General features: G+C 43.9%; 1 protein-coding gene across 2 annotated transcripts; it reads left to right on the top strand.

The window, feature by feature from the left end:
- The first annotated feature begins 11,577 nt into the window (after positions 1-11,577).
- Positions 11,578-17,952, top strand: LOC103709862 (FKBP-like peptidyl-prolyl cis-trans isomerase family protein). Of its 2 annotated transcripts, XM_008795383.6 has the most exons (5): positions 11,578-11,894; positions 15,148-15,270; positions 16,532-16,648; positions 17,002-17,119; positions 17,564-17,952. In XM_008795383.6, exons 1-5 carry the CDS (start codon positions 11,622-11,624, stop codon positions 17,566-17,568), a joined length of 636 nt encoding a protein of 211 aa, XP_008793605.4. In that variant the 5' UTR covers positions 11,578-11,621; the 3' UTR covers positions 17,569-17,952. The 2 variants fall into 2 exon arrangements, with proteins under 2 accessions (XP_008793605.4, XP_026661523.4); XM_026805722.4 differs by lacking the exon at positions 15,148-15,270 and having other exon boundaries at positions 11,595-11,894.
- The last annotated feature ends 5,023 nt before the right edge of the window (positions 17,953-22,975 follow it).

Here is a 22,975-nt window from a genome sequence, read left to right as displayed (position 1 = left end):
GAAGTGGACATTGTCGAACTGCCGACCATTGTCGGATATAAGGATACGGGGTAGTCCGAATCTGCAAATTATGGACTTCCACACGAAGTCCCGCATCCTTTGCTCGGTGATCCGGGCTACAGGTTCGGCTTCGACCCATTTAGTGAAGTAGTCGATGGAGACGACCAGGAACTTTCTTTGTCCGGTGGCCAGGGGAAAGGGCCCCAGAATGTCGATCCCCCACTGGGCAAACGGCCAGGGGGCGATGATGGAAGTCAGCAGGGCCGAAGGTCGGCGCTGGATATTAGCGTTCCGTTGACACCGGTCGCACTTCCGGACAAAATCCGTCGCATCTTTCTGGAGCGTGGGCCAGTAATATCCTTGCCGCAGGATCTTATGGGCTAATGTCCGACCCCCCAGGTGATTTTCGCAGATTCCTTCATGGACCTCTCGGAGGGCATAGTCCGCCTCAGAGGGGCGGAGGCATCTGAGGAGAGGGGAGGTAAATGATCGACGATAGAGTCTGTTTTCGTACAAGACATACCGGAGAGCTTGGCGCTTGATTCGACGAGCTTCTGTCTCATCATGGGGTAGGGTTCCGTCCTGGAGGTAGCAGACGAACCCGTCGATCCAGCTTGGTTCAAAGTCGATACACATGGTAGGTTCTGGTTCCTCCGTGCTGGGAACCTGTAGGTACTCGAGCGTTGTCCCCTTGGGAAGCTCGCTCATGCGGGAGGTTGCCAGCTTGGACAACTGGTCTGCCCTGAGATTCTCCGCTCTGGGAATGTGCTGGATATCAAAGGAGTTCAGAGTAGACGTGAATTTCCGCACCTTTTGGAGGTATTTCTGCATGGATGGCTCTTTTGCTTCAAAGTCTCCCTGGATCTGGCTTACCACCAGCTTGGAATCACTGAAGGCCGTCAGGTCGTCCACTTTCAGCTCCTTTGCTAACTTGAGCCCGGCGATGAGAGCCTCGTACTCAGCCTCGTTGTTTGAGGCCGGGAACTCGAGGCGCAAGGCTTGCTCGGCCACCACCCCGTCTGGACTGGTGAGAATGAGTCCGGCCCCGCTACCCCCCGAAGTTGAAGACCCGTCCGAGTGTAGGACCCATGGTAGCCTTGGGGCTTCCTCCATGGATACAGATGGCAGCTCGGGGTCGTCCGGCAGGGTGCATTCTACGATGAAATCGGCGAGTATTTGAGCTTTGACAGCCGGCCTGGGCCGATATTCAAGGTCGAATTTCTCGAGCTCGACCGCCCATTTGCGATCCTTCCCGCACGATCCGACCTTTGCAGTATTTGCTTCATAGGCTGGTCGGTCAGTATGGTTATTGTATGGGCTTGGAAATATGGACGAAGTCTTCGAGCTGAAGTAATGAGAGCAAAGATTGTCTTTTCAAGTTTGGAGTATCGGGTCTCAGCATCTCTGAGGACCCGGCTGATGTAGTAGATTGGCCTTTGGAGCTTGTCCTCTTCCCGAACGAGGACTGAGCTCACTGCAACTGGAGAGACGGCCAGGTACAAATAAAGGACTTCGTCCCTCTGAGGCTTGGTGAGCAGCGGGGGAGAGGCCAGAAGGCTTCTAAGCTCTTCGAAGGTCTGCTGGCATTCTTCTGACCACTGGAAGTCCTTTGGCCGCTTGAGGATCTTGAAGAATGGGAGGCAGCGCTCGGCCGACCGGGAGACAAACCTCCCCAAGGCGGCAACTCGCTCGGTAAGCCGCTGCACCTCCTTGACTATCCTCGGGGGCATCATTTCTTGCAGCGCTCGGATTTTCTCAGAGTTGGCTTCAATTCCACGCTGGGTCACTATGAAGCCCAGGAATTTGCCCGAGGTGACTCCGAACGCGCACTTCGCTGGGTTGAGCTTCATTCGGTATCTCCTGAGCTTGGAGAATGTTTCGTTGAGGTCAGCTACATGGTGCTCCGCCGCTCGACTCTTCACCAGCATGTCGTCCACGTAAACTTCCATATTTTGGCCGATCTGGTCTTTAAAAATTTGGCTAACCAGTCTCTGATAGGTGGCTCCAGCGTTCTTCAGGCCGAAGGGCAGCACCTTGTAGCAGTAGGTGCCCTTATCGGTGATGAAGGCCGTCTTCTCCTCGTCTTCTGGCGCCATTCGGATTTGATTGTACCCTGAAAAGGCATCCATAAAAGTCAGCAGCTGATGCCCTGAGGTGGAATCGACGAGCTGGTCGATGCTTGGGAGGGGGAAACTGTCTTTTGGGCAAGCCTTGTTCAAGTCGGTGTAGTCCATGCACATGCGCCATTTTCCGTTGGCCTTCTTTACTAGGACTACGTTGGCGAGCCAGTCTGGGTAAGAGACCTCCCGGATGAAGCCGGCTTCAAGGAGCTTATCCACCTCCTCGGCCGCAGCTCGTTGCCGTTCCGAGGCGGAGCCTCTTTTCTTCTGCTTTATTGGTCTGCTGGTCGGCTTCACCTGAAGTCGATGGACCATGACCTCAGGGTCGATTCCCGGTACGTCCGCGGGCGACCAGGCGAAGATATCAGCATTGTCCCGCAGGAAGCTGATGAGGTGATTCCTCTCGCGGGCGCCAAGGCCGGAGCCGACCTGCACAGTTAGCTCAGGAAAATTTTCTCGTAGTGGAACTTGAACAAGAAGCTCACCAGGCTCTACTTGCATCTTCCAAAGGGTGTCCCTTGCATCCAGGGTTTCTATGGGTAGTGAAGGGCCTGTTGGCTGAATCGGCGCCTCGATCGGTGGCCTTACTCTGTGGGCCGCCATGTAGCATTGCTTGGCGACCAACTGGTCTCCGCGGACCTCGCCCACTCCTCGGCCGGTGGGGAACCGCATGAGCAGATGGCGGGTTGAGACCATGGCTCGAAGGGCGTTTAGCCCTGGCCGCCCAAGGATGGCGTTGTAAACTGAGGGCAGACGGACCACAAGGAAGTCCGTCCTCACAATGCTCTCCCGAGGAGCGAGGCCAACTGTAACAAGGAAGCTGGCCTCACCTTCAACTGGGACCGAGTCTCCGGTGAACCCAACCAGTGGGGCATTAATTTTCCGGAGACGTCCTTCTGGCAACCCCATTTTTTGGTAGGCATGGTAGTACAAAACGTTAGCCAAACTTCCATTGTCAACCAAGACACGTTTTACATCAAACTTATTTACAATCATAGAGATGACCACAGCGTCATCATGGGGGGTCTCAACCCCTTCCAAGTCCTCGTCCGAGAACGAGATGACTTCATCAGCACGCAGGCGCTTCGGGGGTGCTCCCTGGGCGGCTTCTCCTGCCGAGGCCCTTCCGATCATATTGATGGTGCCGGCAATGGGCCTGTTGTCGTCCGGGTTTTCGGGCAATGCGGCGTTCTCCGTCGGCCTCCTTTCCTCGCGTCGGTTCCTCACGAACCGGTTGAGTACTCCCCGGCGGATGAGCGCCTCTATCTCGTCCCGGAGCTGGAAGCAATCCTCCGTGTCGTGCCCACGGTCTCGGTGGAAGCGGCAGTACTTCCTAGGATTGCGGGGAACTCCCGTATCCCGCATAGGAGGCGGGGGTCGGAAGAAATCCCGACCCTCGATTTCCATCAAGATCTCGGCCCGGGGGGCATTGACAGGTGTGTAGTTCTCGTACCTCCCTGGGTACGTCCGAGGCCGTGGTGGAGATCTTGGTCGAGGTGGGGTCCTCCGCTGAGCTCGCCCCTGCTGTCGATGGGGGCTCCTCAGCCGAGGGAGGTTCTTCTCTCGACGGGGGGATCGGCTTCTCTGTCGGCCGCGTTCCTCGCGACGTTTCTTCTGTTTCCTTGAGGCGGGCTCAATCGCACCCCGCCTGGAGGCAACTGCCTCCTCGGCCTTGGCATACTTTCGGGCTCGGGCCAGCATTTCGGTGAAGTCGGCCGGAAAGCTCTTCTCAATGGAGAAGAGGAATCGGTAGGAGCGGACCCCAGTCTTCAGAGCCGACATGGCTATCGACTGGTCTAGCTCACGAACTTCCCACATAGCAGCAGTAAAGCGGTCCAGATACTCCTTGAGGGATTCCCCCTCCTTCTGCTTGATGTCCAGAAGGGAGTCTGACGTCCGTCGTTGGCGTCGGCTGGCAGCGAAATTGGTGGCAAACTGCCTGCCGATTTGCTCGAAGGAGGATACCGTGTTTGGCTTTAGTCCAGAAAACCAAAGCCGAGCGGTCCCTCGAAGAGTCGCTGGAAAGGTCTTGCAAAGTATAGCCTCTCAGGACCCTTGTAGAGCCATAAGGGCTCGGTAACTCTCCAAATGGTCGAGGGGGTCGGTAATTCCGCTGTAGGGCTCCACCTGAGGCATTTTGAACCTCGCTGGGACCGGCTCATCCTCGATCTGGCGGAAAAAGGGGGACCTGGTGGTGAACTCGAAGTCTCCCTCTTGCATTGCTTTCTTACTGTGGAGCGCTGCAATTTGGCGCTCCAAGTGCTCGACTTTCCTGTCGAGCTCCCCAACCCGTGGGATTGTCGCCGTGGTCTGCTCCGGCTCATGGTGGTCTGGAGCCGACTCAGCCTCAGAGGGTTGGGGTCTTCTGTTGAGATCTTCCCCCGGTAGCTCTCTCTGGGGGGAAGTCCGCTCTTCATTGTTGGCTCTGGAGGAGCCATACAGATTTTGGCCTGGAAAGACCGGGCCGTTGGGAGGACATTCCGGCGGGACCTGGGCCTGCGGGGGGAGCGTTGGTAAAGCCTCCTCGCGTCGCAGGCCCTGAACAGCGGCGGCCAGGGCCTGGACTTGCTGTACCAGGGCATTGAACTGTTCCGGCTGGACCTGAGGAACTGGGTCAGCCGGGGTAGGCGAATTCTGGACGGAGCGTCCAGGACTTTGCGGGGGACGCCGGGAGATGTTGGAGGCTCCTTTACTTCTCAACTTCATGATCGCTACTCGGGCCCTTCCTCTAGCGCCAACTGTTGCTGGAAATTGGACCCGGAGGCGATCTTCGGTCGAGAAGAGGGAGCGGCGAGTCTTCACAAGGGAGCAGCGGTCCTTCGGCGGGCGGCGTCCTCCGTCCGGGTGCCTGCAGAAAAGCCGGTGGCCGGGTTTTCCGGCGCCGGCCCTCCGACGCTCAAGTCAGAAGGGGGGCAAATTGTAGAAGAAGAAGAACAGTGCTTCTAGAGTGTAGATTTTCCAACCCACCCTCTTTGGAGAGTAAGGGCCCCCTTTTATAGGGGAGGAGTCGGTTTACCTGAGATGTGATGGGGCGAGGTCATCGTACGGCTTGGCATGTTGCTCGGATCAGCGCACGACCAGGCGAATCATTGCATTGATGTCTGAGGTGAGGCCGTCGTACGACTCGAGGCAGCACGCGATCGGGCGAATCATTGCATTGATGTCGGAGGTGAGGCCGTCGTACGACTCGAGGTAGCACGCGATCAGGCGAATCATTGCATTGATGTCGGAGGTATGGCCGAGATCAGAGACTTATCACCGTTGATTGGACTCTGCTGGGCTGACTTGCCGTGGAGAGTTGCGGGTCCGTAGATAACAGGAGCCACGCGCATTAATGGTGGAGTAAGCCGGAGATCCGCATTAATTGTGGAGTAAGCCGGAGATCCGCATTAATTGTGGAGTAAGCCGGAGATCCTCATTAATTGTTGAGTAAACTGGAGGTTTGCAGGGGTCATGCGCAATAAATGCCGGGGCAGTGGCAGGGTATGGCTCTCGGCTGGACCTCGGAGGGGTACGGCCGTGGTAGGTGGTTGACAAGAATAGACCTCGAGTGTCGGAAATTTTCCGGGTCGGAGGTTCTGAGGTCGGATGTTCCGAGGTCGGACGCCGACTTCGGCTGTCCAAGGTCGACGGTTGTGCGATTTCTTAGGGGTAATTGTATCATTGGGGGAAAAACCATATTCCCCCAACAGGAATCATCGAAATTGGAGTTAGAACAGAAATCAGAACAACCTTGCTCTCCAATGCATTTGGTTCATAATCGAAATTGAAATTAAAAATCACTAATTTTTAAAAAATTAATTAAATAAAAAAACTTAAAAATTAATTAAACATAAAAAATATTTTGGGAAAATCAAAATTTTTAAATAAATCTAGTGAAATGGGATTTGAATACTATAACGAAAGCCAAGATTGGAATATTCCTATTCTTCTCCCGAATGGAAATGATAGTAGAATTTCCCCTAACCAAAGATGGGAGTCACTTATCTAATTTTCATTCTAGAGCCCATCTTTTTCCTACTAAATAAATTCTAAAATCCTTCCATTGTACATTATTTACATTATATCACACCTATCACGTAACATTCAGCTTGCATGGAACTTCGCAAAGCAATACTTTTCAAAAATCTCTAAATCTTACTAGCTTGATTCAACCAACATAATGAAAACCAATCTATTCATTATTTCTGCCCCAAAGAAACCAATCATGCTAACCTCATCCAAGATTGGAGTTTGTTCCATGGAGATTGGTTTATAACTTGCTCCAATCATACTAACCTCCAGCCGATAACCTCGAGGTTATGATCTATGGAGGAGACAACAAAGAACAAACTAACAAAAAAATAGCAACATATTTTGATCGATAAGGAGGTGAACCAAGGCATCAAAAAATAGCCTTTCAATCACTTGTATTCCTCACTAATCCATGGATGGCTCCAACCAATAATTTCTCCACAAGGAGGAGCCATCCATGGCGCTCGGAGATTGCATGGCTGGTAGATTTTATCTCAATTATTTTTATTATATTATTTTTTATCAAATTGGTATGGTTCGTAATTCTTTCTAAAGGCAAGGTCGTTTCGGAGTAAGGCTAGCTATGGCGGTCGTCTCCTTTGCGGCGGGGGGGGGGGGGGGGGGGGGGGGGGGGGTTCTATATACACCCCCCCTATTGCTAAGGACACCCCCCAAAAACCAAAAAAAAAATACCCAAACTAACCTTTAGTGTAATTACCATATTGCCCTTGAAATTTTCTCAGTACACCCCCCTTCCTCCTCCTCCGTTTCGTTTTGAAAAGAAAAAAAAAAACACCCCTCAAACCCCCCTTAAACCCCTCGATCCATTTACATCGTTTAGGCGATCTTTGAAGGAGATTTAAGCCCCATTCGAAGCATGGACAAGCAACTAGTGATTTGGGACGAAGAATCGGCCGCAAAGGTACGTGTTCCACCTTGTTTCAAATTTTTTTTTTCACGGTTCGTGCTCCGTTCGGCACTGGATCGCCGAACAAAAGGCTTCTGTTCGGCTGAACAGTGCCGAACAGAAGCCTTCTGTTCGGCAACCCTCAACCGAACAGAAGCCTTCTGTTCGGCTGCACAGTGCCGAACAGAAGGCTTCTGTCCGGCACTGTGCAGCCGAACAGAAGGGTTCTGTCCGGCTTTGTGCAGCCGAACAAAAGCCTTCTGTTCGGCACTGTGCAGCCGAACAGAAGGCTTCTGGTGCCAAATCGCGTGCCGTGCTGAATTTTGTGCCGAACAGATCCTCTGATTCATTAATTCTTGGTGATAAATTATTTATATGTAGGGCTATGCAGGTTTTTCGTACTAGAGCCCAGTCACATACGCCCATTATCTATATTGATGCTATTCCTTCTGCCTTGAGACCATACATCCAGCATATCAAGGATGTAAAAGCTGATGGGAATTGCGGATTTAGGGCAATAGCTGACTTACTGGAATTTGGAGAAGATGACTGGGTGCATGTTAGGAAGGATTTATTGCAAGAGTTGCAATGTCATTCGGACCACTATCGCACATTATATGGTGTGGAAGGGACGATTGCTGAGATCACTCATGCATTATCATATTATGATGATTGTCCACCATATGACAGATGGATGACTATGCCGGACATGGGTCATCTTATAGCATCCTGCTATAATGTTGTCCTATACCATCTCTCGTTGCAACAATGTCTGACCTTCCTACCTCTCCGTTCTGTGCCAGTACCTCTTCTATCCCGCAAAGATATCGCTATCGGATTCGTAAATGGAAATCATTTTGTTGAGGTACTACGTTCACAACACTTGCGAATATTTAATTTTGCTTATTTAATTTTGCTTATTTATAATTTTGTAGCTATTAATATTTTCTTATTTCTAATTTTGAAGGTGTTCTTGTTGCCGGGACATCCCGTTCCGCCAGTAGCGACCAACTAGCGAAAATATCATCTTCCTTGTGCTACCGGATGGGAAAATTCATATGAAGCCCGGATTCAACAGTTCAAAGAGAGCATCTCACCTAATGTTATAATTAGCGAGACAGTAGAGTTAGATTGATTGTTTATATATGTACAATTTTTGAAAGTTGTAAATTTTTTTGGGCTCTTAGAGTCATGTACTGTGAAACTCCATCATCAATATAAATCAAAAAATATCTGTCTTCGCATTGTTAGATTGATTGTTATGTGCACTATTATATTTGTGTAAAATAGAACGGGCCAGGCTTTACAAAGATTACACGTAAATGTACCAAAAATATATATTTTTCATTAATATCAACAGTTTCAAATTACACAAAAAAAAAAGTCGAAGCTACATAATCAAAATAAAGGCTCCATCATCAATCCCTATGACGCCGTCGTCGACGCGTGTACTGCTGTACGTCCGAATGAGAGGGTGCTGGATCCGAATGAGAGGGTGCTGTACTCGGGCCAGGCTCATCACCCAGAAGTAACTGATGCATCTGACAAATAGCATGAAATAGGTGCCCGGCACCTAGTGACGTAGCCTCTGAGGGACCCATCCGTACAATGTCGGTACTGATACCGAGTGCATCTGCAATACGCCGCCGGTGCATGTCAGCATCATCATGACCTCCCCTAGCTCCAGAATGAGTACTCGAGCGCAGATGAGGAGGCTGAACTGCAACGTGCGTGATACGGAGATACCACTCCATGTATCCCGGTACGCTGTCTGATGGCCGGGTAACTGGGTGGCTCCTGCTCGCCTGGCTCAGCACGTGGTCCTCCCATCGCTCCCAAAGCTGATCCATATAGGAGTAATGTATCCGGTACGAGCCTGCTGTGGAACCTCTGTTGGCTCGCGTAGGGGCTAGTGGCGCTCGAGGGATGGTCTGAATACGACCAAACTGTCTAAGAACCCTTTCTGGATGATAGGGTTCTACGATATCAAGGCACTTGATGGAGCCACTAAAAAATGCGATATCAACATATGGGCGATCTCCCCGAAGCCGATGATGGGGATCCCAAATAACCTGCAAAACAAAAGGTCCATTTCAGTTTTATACTATATCGCATATTAAAAGTACTGACAAACACAAGCAAATGGTAATATGATACGTATCTCATCGATGCTCAAAAGGTCCAATGACTCACGTAGAACCACTAAATGGTCCATCGTGGTACGGGATGGAGTACCGGGCATCCAGCGGTGCACGCGGGGACTGGCATCAGTATACTCAAGCGACGGGTGAGGACTGAGTGCTGGAAAATGCTCATAAATCCATGCCTGCAGAAGCGTCATATAACCACTGATCTGTCTCACTGATGACCTCGACGCAATCCCCAACTGCCGATACAAATATGCTAAGGCAGCTGTACCCCAGGCATATGTGCTCACCCTATCCAGATCCCGCAGTAAACACAGATACGCTATAGGCACCCTGGTCCCACTCTTATCAGCAAAGAGTGTGCAGCCTAACAAAAATAACAAATAGGCTCGTGTTGCACACTCTATCCTCTGCTGGCTGTCTCTATCAGATACAGAGTGAAACTGAGTCCTCAGCCACTCCATCCTCACAGACTGACCGCGCGATGACAGTACCTCCTGACGCGCGTCTCCAGCTGACACCCCCAACAACTCCACAAGTAGCTCCTCAGCATCCCGATCACTCATCCTCTCAGGAGAAACTGCTACTGAGGCACCTGCGACAGGAATCCCTAAAATGGCGGATACATCATCCAACGTGATAGTGATCTCGCCAAATGGTATATGGAAGGTGTTCGTCTCGGGCTGCCATCTCTCTACGAAGCCCGAAATCAGAATCTTATCGGTGAATCGATAAGAGCATTGTACTAACTCTATGAGGCCCGACTGCCTCAATAGTGCTTTGAACCTGGTATTTGGTTGGTTTGAAGACCACCACTTCCATTCACCAACCTTGGCAGTATGGTTCATGCACTTTAGTGGAGCCCGTTCCTGTAATATAAATGTATAATTACTACTACTTTATAAAACATCAATAAACAAAATATAATGCTATAACAAATAAACAATACCTGTTGCCTCCAGATGGAAGCTGCTATATGCGTCCTGAAACTGATCAGGACGGACTCATCCTCTGGACCTCCTGGACATGGTCCAACGGACTCATCGTCTTCGCCCCTAGCGGGCATATCATCATGCTCTGACTCAGGAGAGGGCGATGGCATATGAGCAGGCTCGGGAGAAGCAATCCTAGCACGACGTCTCCTAGCTGACGCCGTAGGTCTAACTCTGGAGGAACCGGGATCCATGTCTGAAAATATAGAAATTCAATGTTAGGCTATATCAAAGAAAATAATTCAATTGCATACATAAATGATAAATGATAAAACAAGCCAAAAAAGAAACAAGTTACTTCTTGGAATCTACATGATTGGGTTTTGTGATAAATAATTCAATGTTACTTCAATTGCATACATAAATGATAATTCAAAAGTATACGACTCGTAAACTCAAGACATAACTCAATAATAGACTTTACCTAAAACTATGCCGCAGTTCTTAGTTTTTGTTTTTAGTTTTTGTTCGTTAACTAATGTTGTGGTTTTATTATTTGATAGAGCATTTGATATGAGATAATTATTCCAAGATCAAGAATGACATCGATGAAGGTAACAAGATCATCATATTTGGATGCACCATGTTAATGCTATATGATAATGATTCTAAATTATCCCTACTTCTCAAATTACTATCTAATCTAGTAATGAAAAACTTGTCCTTGATGTTGGGTATCCAATTCACCCTAAGGACGTGATCTAGGCTAAAATTTGGGAATAAAAATAATCCTTAGTCTAGCAACAGAAAAAAAAAAAAAAAATTTGGATTCGGCCCCATGGGGACCAAGATACATTGGGTCGGCCCCATGGGGCCGAACCAATGTATTTTGGTCAGCCCCATGGGGCCGACCCAATTGCAGCGGGTCGGCCCCATGGGGCCGAACCGAAGGCACTGGTTCAAAGAACCAGTGCCGAACGATTTGGGGAGGCGGGGGGGGGGGGGGGGGGAGCTACCTCGAGGTGGTCGTGGAGGCGCCGGCGAGGTGCTCGTTGCTCGGGAGATGGCCGGGGAGGTGGTTCCGGGAGAAGCCGGCGAGGTGGTCGGAGATCGGGAGAATGCCGGTGACAAGAGGGAGAAGGGGGAACGGGGGGGTTTTGGGCGTTGGCGAGGTGCTTTGGGCGGAACAGTTCAAAGGGAGACGGAGGGGGTTTGGCCGCCGGCGAGGTGCTTGAGGCGAGGTTTTTTTGGGCGGAAGGGAGAAGCCGGCGGGTGTTTTGGAGGGGAAGAGCGGGGTGGGGAGGGTTTGGGGGGTGTAGAGAGCAATTTAGGTGAGGGGGTGGGGAGGGTGGGGGGTAATTTAGAAATTTTTAATTTGTTAGGGGTGTCTTTAGCAAATGGGGGGGGGGGGGGGGTGTAGAGAGTATTTAATTTTTTTTTAATTTTTGGGGGCTGTCCTGAGCAATAGGGGGGGTGTATATAGAACCACCCCTCCTTTGCGATGCTCGCTTCTCTTCCCTTCGTTCCTAGTCCCCCTTCCCCTCCCAAAACCCTAACCTTAACGACTAGGCGGTCTCTCATCTCCTGGGCCACCGCTCTCGTCTCCTCCTGCTCCTCCTCCTCCTCCTCCTCCTTCTCTCTCCTCCCTTCATCGGCGGCGTCACCGCCTCTTCCACCTCGCGCCGCGGGTTTCTTCGAGATCCCGGCCTCCGGTGGGGTCAAGGCTCTGGACCTCCGCGTCGGAGCTGGAGAAACCCCTGTTGACGGCGATCAGGTCCTAAAAACAAATCTCTTGGATGCTTGTTTTACCTTTCTATTGTAACGTTTCAGTTTGGGCCATACCTTATCGTTTCTTTTATAGGGTCGGATGTATTCTTCGGGGGAAAAAAAGAAAACAAATCAACTTTTTTTTCCCATTACTTAAGGCATTCTGTGTCATATAATATAACATTTTTTATTTGGTTGTTGATTTATGCTCCGAAATGATAAAACTTTACAGCCTAAAATTTGCAGCCCTTTCAATTTCACTTTAAGCAGTATCCCAATGAATTTTCTTATTATCAATTTTTTGACTTAGCAATTTCAGTGACTGGAAGTCTAGAAGTGTATATGATGTTATCTTTGTGATAATTGCACACATTCTCTCTTTAGAAATGCGATTGGTTTTCCCATTAAAACAATATTGTTATGTAGATATTCATTTTTATTTTTGTTTTTTTGCTCGGTAAAAAGTGAAATTACTTAGAATATCTTGTTCTTTTTGTATTCATTTTTTTTTTTTTTGCTTTAAAAAGTGAAGTTGGAAGCAGAGTTAAGTTTAATCGGGTTTTGATAAATATGTTATGTTTTGAAGCTTGTTGCATGACCTTTCAGAGGAAATTATGGTAATAGTAGAGTTAGTTTACCATTTCATGGAATTGGCTGCTGGTTGTAATTTTGGAGTAGTAGCTAGTCTTTCCCCCTTTTTTTTAAGGCTGTCCTGTATAATTGGCATGAAGCCAAAAAAATTGGCCAAAATATCACCTCCAACATTAAGTGGACAGTTCAATCATTCTACTTATCATCTTCCTCTCTTCTTCCTTCATATATGTTGCCTATTGTCTCAACAACTGTTGTGATTCATAGACCAACTCGGTTTGTCTTGTGAAGAAAAATTTGTTCTTTGATTGCAAGGAGCTTCTTATTTTGAGTTCAGGCTGAAGACCCTTGAAGCATTGAAAGTGTGGAAGATTTTATCTGCTGGACCAGTCTTTGAAGATCAAAGATTGGGAAAGATCATGAAAACTAAATCGCTAAATTGCTAAAGAGCCAGCTGACTTTCAAAAAGAAGATTGAGTGAAATGTGATTGAGGTTTTATTTTTTGATTTATCTGATAGGAGGCATGCACAAACTTAAAGTTTACTTGGAGAGAGAGATTATTCAGCCTTCTTCTTTACTTAATTCTTCAGAAGATGATGATTCCAAGGATTCTTCAAAGCTGTTTCGTATCCTTCAGCCTATAATATTACTACAGAATTATCGGTTGCTAAAGAATTTTGAGGTTCTCTTGAATATATCAAGGAGGATATTATGATGAAAATGGGGATATCTTATGTCTGTAAACTGTAAAGCATGTTCTATGAATGAGAATAACGAAGATACTTTGAAGATTATGTTGTCATTAGTCTCACTTCAAGAACAAGTACCTTTTTTTGAACTGTATGAGGATATTTTCTGTGTGACATCTCTCCTCAACTAGATGATCATTGCAAATGTTCATATTCACAAACAAATAATCTCATGATTTCCACTTACTGCTGAACATAACTAATAGCAAGTATATCACAAAAATATTGGTTTAGTGAAACGTACTCTGAAAGCAACTTTGCATGTTTTAAAATAAAAAAAAAACATTTTTCTTTAAAATCACATAGTTCTGACCTTTTGTATAAGGATCCAAAAGTTTTAAGTGTGCAAGGCTTGACTTCAAGACAAGCATTTCCATAGTGTTAGCTTATTGCTGAAAGAAGGCTCTAGATCCAGTGCAATTTAAGTTTCTGAAGTTTCTGCAGCAATAGCACATGGAATTGTTTTTATTTTTTATCGATATGCATTTTGCAACTTGAATTCAATTGGTGGCTCTAGATCTATGTTTTGGCTTACAAAGAGTTTGTCCTAGCTTGGTTAGGCTATTCTGATACAAATTCTTGTTTTCAGATCAAATTAAATCATAACTTGCTAAATATTTTAAAAGTTGAGATTAATGTTAATTTAGACCATATAATACAGACTTATGACAACTTGGAAAGCCTTTTCAAATTCCAGAATTGCTAAAATTGTCAGTACTGAATGACTTGTCCAGTTAGTAAGTGGGCTAGTGGGCTGTGAAAGTGAAATGGCAACATTTTGGAGATTAATGATCTTATTTTGTTTTCAATATTCTAAGGTAGTAAAAGTGTTAGAACTAGTTTGCTTAATGGTTCATTTGAGGTAAGATTTAAGTAAAATGATCTTTATAACTAAAGTTGAGGCTGTCCCTATTAATTTTGAGAGTGCTTTTCTTACAAAGTTACACATTAGGTACCTCCTTTCTCTCAAAAAATACATTAGGCACCTTATGTGGTGGACTTAATGATTTCTTGAGGTGGAATCCTTAATTAAGCCTCTTGTTTTCTTCTTTTATTCCATTTTTTAACCTGACCGTACATCAGCATCATACCAATATATGCTACCAAAATTTATTTTGTTTAAATTATGTTCCTTTACTCGGAGAAGTTCATGAAAAAAAAAACATAAATGTAGATGTGAATGTATAAAATGTTTTGTGACCAGGAATTATATTACTAATACCAGATTGTACAAATGTACACTTAGAAAGGGGAATGCATATGTTCTCTCAACCTTTGGCAGCGAATCCTTCAAATGAAATACTCACACTCTCTTGCATGGACATCATAAGGCAGGTGCTGTCATGTTGCCCCGAAATTTCATCTGTGATCCTCTCACTAAACTTCTCATCCCATATAACCTTTGGAGAAGTCAAAGAAACATGTCAGCTTTTGGGATGACAGATCTGCTATCCATAAACATTTTAGATTATTAAGCGATTTTATGCAAGCATTTTGGATATTTAATCATCTATCTATCCAGATGTTCTGCATTGAGTTCATCTTTTCCCATAAATGAGGTGGATGACTGGACTATCTATATTAAACCATGGGGGAAAAATATGGCTTTCTTTGGACACCAAACCTTGGCTCCAAAGGAAATGCTTGCATGCCTGCTTACAACTTGGATGTAGGTATAAAACAAATTTTATAACCAAATCAACATGGAGCCATGATCACATCCCTCCATTTGCATTATTAAGATTCTCTTACTGGTATTTGACGTATAGCTATTGGTGAATTGTCCTTTTGTTTATGATGTATGCCAGCTTATAGCTGATGAAACATATAAACTCCACTTTATTCTTCTAATTTTGTAATATCTTTTTGCGTATTGTCATGGCCTAAAAATACTATGTTGTTGGTATTTGGCAATGAAGGTTGCAATTCATTACTATGGAAGGTTGGCTGCAAAACAAGGATGGCGGTTTGACTCAACTTATGATCACAAGGATGAGATAGGGGATCCTGTTCCCTTTCTATTCATTGTTGGATCTGGAAAAGTAAGATAAAGCTATAAGTGGTATTAAATTTATAGTAGTACATGAAATAACACATGTTTATTCTAGTATCCTTTAAGCCAAAGAGATATGTGCCCACACGAGCTTCAGAGAGATGTTTTTGCCACATTCTAGAACATGAATGTCAAGGAAAATATTTCGAAAATCTGAACAATATGTTTTCTGATTATCTGTTTTCTGTTTGTTTTTATTTTGGAAATTTGTTTTGGTATATAATGTAGATCTTTCTTCACAGGAGAAAATCTTTCTGTTTGCTTTTGCTGGTCAGAAATGAGGATTCCATTTATCGACTCCCGGAAAGCGAATCTCATCGGAATGAGTCTTTGAACAAGAGCTCTTAGAGTCCAACACATGTGTGATGTCGATGGAAGATGAAATGTTGTGGTTAATATGGGGTAGAATTGCGAGGGATAGAGTTAGGGATGAGCATGTTTCAGAAAGGAAATGAGATAAAAACTGGTTGCATCATTTCCTGGACATGGCCCCCTTGAATTCAAATTAGAGGGTGGTATGTATCCAGAAATGATGACCAAGTGGGCTTGCATGTAAATAGTGAAATTATGGGAAGATTTTTCATTTAAGAGGACTTCTCCTTGGTCGGAACTAGTGAAGACTTGTAGTTCATTTATTGGCTTGTTTGGATGCCTGGCTACTGTATCCACTGAGTACTCTCCAAATGTGAGAATCCATGAGGAGGAACAGTGATAATTGGAGAATTTGGATTGGGAGGTTGGTCGGTCCCACATTCCAATAAACTGAAATATACTTGGAAAGGGGTCAGCATGGAGTTTAGAGAGTCTAACAATCTCCCAGCTTTCCTTCTTCCTTCTCTTGTCCTCCTTATCTCAGTTGACTCCTGTTTTTTGGGAGTTATTGCGGGTCGAATATTCAAATTTACACCAATTGAAGAATGTGGTTGTTCACGGTTGATTGTGCAATAACGTTTAACGTTGAAAACTTGAATATCTGACAAATAGATCTGATTGAATCTCAGTATACTTTATCAGTGATGCTCTTTTAGCATTACTTTTTTTGACTCCTTGTGCTTGTAGGAGTGCTGACCTTTTCCCTCTGTTTTTGATGTTTCTAAAATTTTCAAAAATGGTAGTAAATGTGCTTTAAGATCATAGCTGAGCATCTTCGGGTCATGAGAAACTATTCATACCCATCTTTCTATATTTATGTGGAGATTCTAGGGAGATCATTTATACTGAAATTTGAATTGCTTTATATCATCATACAGGTTATTTCAGGCATCCAAGCTGCAGTGAAGTCAATGAAAGTTGGAGGTATCCGCCGTGTCATTATCCCTCCATCACAAGGGTATCAGAACACATCCCAGGAACCCATGCCACCTAATGTATGTCTTGTACACTTCAGAAGTCAAATTCCTTCAACTGGTTATGATACGTTCAGTAGCTCTCATGGAAGAACGTCCATAATCAAACTATGCTATATATTAGAAAAACACCTGCAATCAAAATGATATAACTTAGCCCTTATAATTAATTAGCTATGTTGTAACCATCATTCACTGAACACCTTCCTATTGTAAATGCTGCATTAAACACAGCCTGAAATCCCAATTAAAGCTATATGTACATTAAAGTCTGTTTCTTTTTGCACTTCAATCATTGAACTGTGTCTTTGAAATTATAATTTCTATTTATGAGTTTGATATATTCTCCTCTAATGTTTCTCTATAATCTGCAGTTTTTTGATCGGCAGAGGCTGTTTACCACCATTTTTAATCCGACTCGTCTTTCCAATGGAGAAGGCTCTACCCTTGGCACTCTTATCTTTGATATAGAGCTTGTGAGCATAAGGCATCTGTAACAACCCAGGACCTCACCCAAAATGGCTAGCCGGAAGGTATTATTTGGGTTCTTTGATCCTGTATAAGTACCCAAGATCTACCCAGCGAATAACCGATGTGGGACTAAACACACGCCCGCACGGGTCCTCACATACTCTCCTCGTTCAAGCTCTGACGTCCTCGTCAGGCTAAGGGTTCATATCTATTCAAATCTAATCACAAACACCACGATTGGCCCGTGGTCAGCCCCAATAGATCCGTGCTGCAGTGTCCCCTAGTCCACATAGGTTATGAGCCGGGTCCGCTCTGATACCATTTGTAACAACCCAGGACCTCACCCAAAATGGCTAGCCGGAAGGTATTATTTGGGTTCCTTGATCCTGTATAAGTATTCAAGATCTACCCAGCGAATAACCGATGTGGGACTAAACACACGCCCGCACGGGTCCTCACAGCATCCATGAAGGCAGCTATCTAGTGCTTATGCTTGCCTTGCCGAAGAGAAGATGCATCGATCTTGTTGAAGGAAGATAGATTCAATACACGCATCATATGTTCCTACATGGAGGTTCAATATACTGCTGGTGGAAGTGCTCTTGGATATCAGATTGTAATGTTGGGTTATCTTTGGTTATTGATGAAAATTGATGAAAATTGATGAAATTGTAAACGGGCAATGAAGCAATTCTTACTCAATTTTGAAGCGAGATATTCACAATACTAACGCCGCGTACCTTATGATTGGATGATTGGTGGAGTTATCGGTTCGTCTGCAGGAGGAACTGTTAATTACTTAGCTATCATTTTTGTCATCTTATTAGAAGTATTTTTTTATTATTTATATAGCCAAAGATTACGTGCTAATATTTTGGAGATGCACTTTTGTTATTTTTGCTTAAACTAAGAACTACATGGAGAGATGCATTTATTAAAGAAGAGAATAGAGAAGGAGGCCGGGGAGAGCAAATAGCATGTAGATTCGGCCTTTAAATATTTACATTGAGAAAAAGATATGTACATTGATACACCATGCAAAGCCAGATTCATATTATTGATTGCTTCAAAAAACATGCTATTCTAATATCAAATTCTATTAGTAGATTTATAAATGACTCAGTATTACATATGTTGTTATCTAGGATTGCCGAATTGGTTATCGGATCGTACCGATCAGTAATCGGTATGGTATGGGGGCATGCACCATCAAGCTATGCATTGCAAACTATCTATTCCAAGCATAGCTGCATAGTCTTATTTACTTTAAGTTGCTAATTTAATTGTGGAATCATGAAAGGTGGACCTAATCATTGGATCACCTTGTGAGAAACATGGATGTGGCTAAATCTATGTCACGCCCCAAATCCGGATCATGACACGGCCGTGCTATTGCTATCTTATGCACACAATAACACGAAGCCACATAAAATTTCATAATAAAAATAAATAGTTTCATTTACTAATGTCATAACATTAGTGAAGAAGTTGGAACAGTACAGAGCTTCTAAATCTGATTATTACATAACATTTTCAATTACCCCAACCCTGAATAACATCAAGCTCCCTGCTCCTAGTGGTCTTAATCATCTGTAGGAAAAAAGTAGATAAAAAGGTATGAGCTACACAGCTCAGTAAGTAACCAGGTACTATCTTATTGGATCAAGTACAATTATGCCAATGCAGTGATTAAAAAGCCAACAGTTGATGTAAAATAAAACATTTTATAGATGATATACACAAATCAGGTCATAAAGCAATGCATGTTCTATCCATAAAAGTTCATAATCATGATAATGCAAGTCATATAAAAATATTGCTATTTATCCATACTTTATAAAACATACTCTCAGACGGATGTGCTGCTATGGTCACTATAATCCCGTGATAGGGACTGTTAATCTTAGTCGACTAATTCTGTTATTCGTTACCAACTTTAACCCGTTGGCAGAGGGCCTGTTATTCTTTGGATGCTAGCTCCAGGGTGTCGACTGGCCTCTATTTCTAGAGGTGGTCATAGCTATCTGAGAGTTTATAAATCATATTTTTTTTTCTTTCATAAATCATAATCATCATAAATAGGTTTGAAAATGATAAATGGCATTATATAATTTAAAATGCATAAACATGCCTCAAATATCATTTTTTATGCAGTCTAACATAATCATAATTTCATAACTCATACATCATCAAATATTCATGAAGGATGCTCTTTAATCAAATTCATGTATCACATGCAATCATATACTTGATCCTAATTTTGAGAAAAATATATCGTAAGCAATACATTTTCATAATGATGAATAAATAGTAATTTAAAAACTTTAAGATCAGTGCCAAGGTTACTTACAGCAATATGCTTTCCAATTTCTTACGTCCGGATGACAAATCCTTGATCACTTAAATAAATCACATAGGGGTCACATTATTCTCTATTTATTTCATAATTTTCTAATTTATCATAATATGAATTTACTTGCTTAGATCTCAAGTCCAATTTATTTAATTTAGAGCCCTTGGCCTCGATTTAGAACCAGATTGGGTTCACGTAGGTCAATTGGGTCTTTAATTAAAGAATTGGGCTCGGTTCCTGATTGGGTCTAGCCCTATCGGGTCAATTTGATCTTCTGATTATGTTATTGGGCTCAATTTTAAGTCCAATTAGGTTTAATTTTGGTCCAGGATCAATGTGGCTCATCTAGGCTTGAGTCAGGGTTAGCCCAAAGTCAATTCAGTTTCAATTTAGTTAAACTGGTTTTGAATTGGGCTTGATTCATATTCAATTTGGGTCTGCTGAGACTAACTCAGCTTAATTAGGTTCAGACCCAACTCAATTGGGCTTAATTTGGTTCGGATTTAACCCAATTTATAGTTTGGGTTCGTCCGAACTTAGCCCAATCTGACTGGGCTCGGTTTTAGTCAAATTTGGCTAAACCCATTTTTCTTTTCTTTTATTTGGGCCTAACAGATTTGGACTCGTACTCGGATCAGACCCGTTAGGTCGGACCCGTTAAGGATCTCTCTTTTTTTTTTCCTTTTCTTTTCTTTTTCTTTTCTTTTTCTTCTTTTCTTTTCTTCCTTCTTCCTTCCCGAACCTTCTTCTCCTTTTTTTTTTTCTTCTTCTTTCTTTTTCTTCTTCTCCTCTTCTCTTCTCCCGATTTCTCCTTCCCCCTTTCTTCTCATTTCTTCTCCCATGGAGGGAGGAGGGCAAGGTCGGGAGGCTTGGGAGGAACGGGCAGCGGCCGATGGCGCCCGGCGGCCGGCCTGCGGCGCCGACGGCCACACCCGCGGCCATGCCCGTGGTCGTGCTCGGGGGCGCATCGGCGGCCCGCGGCCGCGTCTGCCTCCCGCTGCCGGCGACCCGCGTCCCACGGCCGACGACCCGCGGCCCACGGCCGAGGCCGGCGCCCGCGGTTGCGGCTGTGGATCAACCACCGGTATGTTTTTTTTTTATATTCTTCCTCTTCCTCTCTTATTCTTTTTCTTCCTCCCCTTCTTTCTTCTCCCGTGGAGTGGAGATCGGACTCGGGGAGGGCCTGAGCCACAGCCGGCGGCGCTCCCCGGCCGGTCAGCGACACCGGCCGCGCTTACGGCCGCAACTGGTGCTCACGGCCGAAGGCCTGCGGCCGCCGTGGCCTGTGACCGACGCTGCTCGGCCACCCCGATCGACACCCGTCTTTTTTTTTTCTCTAAGCTAGATCTTAAAAAAAATAAATGAAGAAGGGCTTTACCTGCTTTGAAGGGGATCGTTCGTCTCCTACTCCGGCGATGCAGCCCTCTGCTCCGGCGGCGTGGGTCGAACACCAGATCCTGCCAACCGTGAAGGTTTGTGAGAGAGAGATAGTGGAGAAGAGGGAAGAGGATGATGAAATTCCCCACCGATCGAGGCTTCTTATAGCCTCCGATTGCTGGGAAAGGCGGACGGTTGTAACCGCCCACTATCAGGGATTACGAAGGCCTGCACGACTATGTAGTCGCCCCCCCCCTCCGTTTCTCTTGGGAGTGGGGCGGTTATCACAATCTAAACAAAGGCGAACTCTAAAAGCAAGAAACCATTTTCTTGGAAACAAAAAACTTTAAAAGCAAAAGCATAATATCTTTAAAAGAAAGAATCTAAAATATTGAAATTCAAAAACATTAATTTTTTCCGCCGTATGCATTATGCAGAGTGGAAACTTGCTTTTTTATAGATAATGATCCTATCTAGAGTGTAATGGTGGTTTGTTGGATGATAGTTCTATTAGTTGAGTCTCACAAGTTATGCTGCTATGATTTATATTATATCGCCTACTTTAAATACAAGAAATATTAGTCTTTGAGCATTTTACATCATATATAATGATTAGCGATATTGATTTTTCATTTTGAGAGATAATTATTGATATCTGCTGAGAAATATCTTAGCCAAATGCACTAAAGTAAGATCCATCATTGATATATATTGAGAAATATTATATATTACCTTCTTCCCCGCTCTTGCTCTTTCTCTCTATATAAAGACAGATGAGAGGAAGGTATCTTCTTGAAATGAGACACCTAACTCAAAGATCCATATTATTAATCACAATTAAAATGACTAAAAATGGCTAAAAATCAAAAATTACATATTTTAGTGATATCTAAACATACTATATTTTTGCAATTAAATTATATAATTCAGAAAACTTAATACACAAGCAAAATATTTTCAAAATCCATGAGTTTTTGCATGGAGACATTTTAGAGTTCATAGTCAATAGTTTAGATTTTGGATTTGCAAGATGGATTGTTGAAATTTTTGATGAGTTTGAAGTACTCTTCGGCTATCTACCACTACTCTAGCTCCCCCACTATTTTGAAATAGTAAAAAATAAAACTTTCATACTTTACGTAGTCCTCGTTTCTCCCAGTCTTTTCTTTCTGTTTCTAAATAGACAAGAGATAACTCCTAACAGATAAGTTTGTAACCTTATGATCTGAACATTAGCTCAATGGTCATACCCCTCCATTCACAAATAGCGGATTTGTGGTCGACCCAAACTTCGATTCATAGCCAATCTACCAACTTGTAACGGATAACTTGTTTATGGACCAAGGCTATTTAGTTTTAGTCTTTTTATTAAACGGGCATATTATTTCTTAATAGTTTTGGACCATTAATGCTACAACTTGTCTCCCATTTTAGGTCTAAGCCATTAGATCAATGATCCAATAACTAACATATTATATAATTTATAATATATATATAAATATTGATATAAATATTTCAAAATATATATTATGTAACCCATCTTTTAATATCATCGATTGAAGCATCCTGACTTGAGCTCGACCTGACAGGTTGGGATTGGTTGACCATACTTGACCCATGAATCCAACAGATCAAATATAGGCTGAGTGGAGTCAGATACTTATAATATGGATAGGCCTCTCCATGTTAGGCTCGTTCAATGTCTTCAAAAATATATATAAAAAAAAATTCTTCGTACACTTTTAAACTTGATGAAGAATGAAGGTAGTCACAATAAATGAAAGAGATGTATAATTTCTTCTTAAGTAAAACAATTAACATGCGGAAAAATCAAATTAGATTAATCTCATGAACACCATTAAAACAAGAAGCCAGATAAAAGCTTCTTCTTTTTTTTAAAGAATACAAATTAACCCACAACAAACACAATCTCCTTTTCATAGGAAATATTGATCTTGGACTTTCTTTTCTTTATCATATTATATTCTATTTATCTTATAAACAAAAATATCACCTTGTCTTTCTAGAATCTAGCATTGCTAAAAATATATATCTCCCTCTACTTCTCCACCTTTCATTAATAAATATATATATATTTTTAAGTACAATGGTTGCCCACATCAGCCTAGTGTGAAAAATGAAATGGC

This window comes from Phoenix dactylifera, chromosome 14 (assembly GCF_051530095.1).
Source record: "Phoenix dactylifera cultivar Ajwa chromosome 14, Ajwa_hap1_PhDact_Kaust_v1.1, whole genome shotgun sequence".
Lineage (NCBI taxonomy): Eukaryota > Viridiplantae > Streptophyta > Magnoliopsida > Arecales > Arecaceae > Phoenix > Phoenix dactylifera.
Note: the sequence above shows the minus strand (reverse complement) of the source record. Positions and strands in the feature narration are given on the sequence as shown.

Bases quoted from the DNA above. Each gene is read 5' to 3' on its own strand.
- LOC103709862 (XM_008795383.6), top strand. From the start codon at position 11,622: ATGCTCGCTTCTCTTCCCTTCGTTCCTAGTCCCCCTTCCCCTCCCAAA. The intron at 11,895-15,147 runs GTCCTAAAAACA...TTGGCAATGAAG, and splicing joins CCCCTGTTGACGGCGATCAG to GTTGCAATTCATTACTATGG. The intron at 16,649-17,001 runs GTATGTCTTGTA...TATAATCTGCAG, and splicing joins AGGAACCCATGCCACCTAAT to TTTTTTGATCGGCAGAGGCT.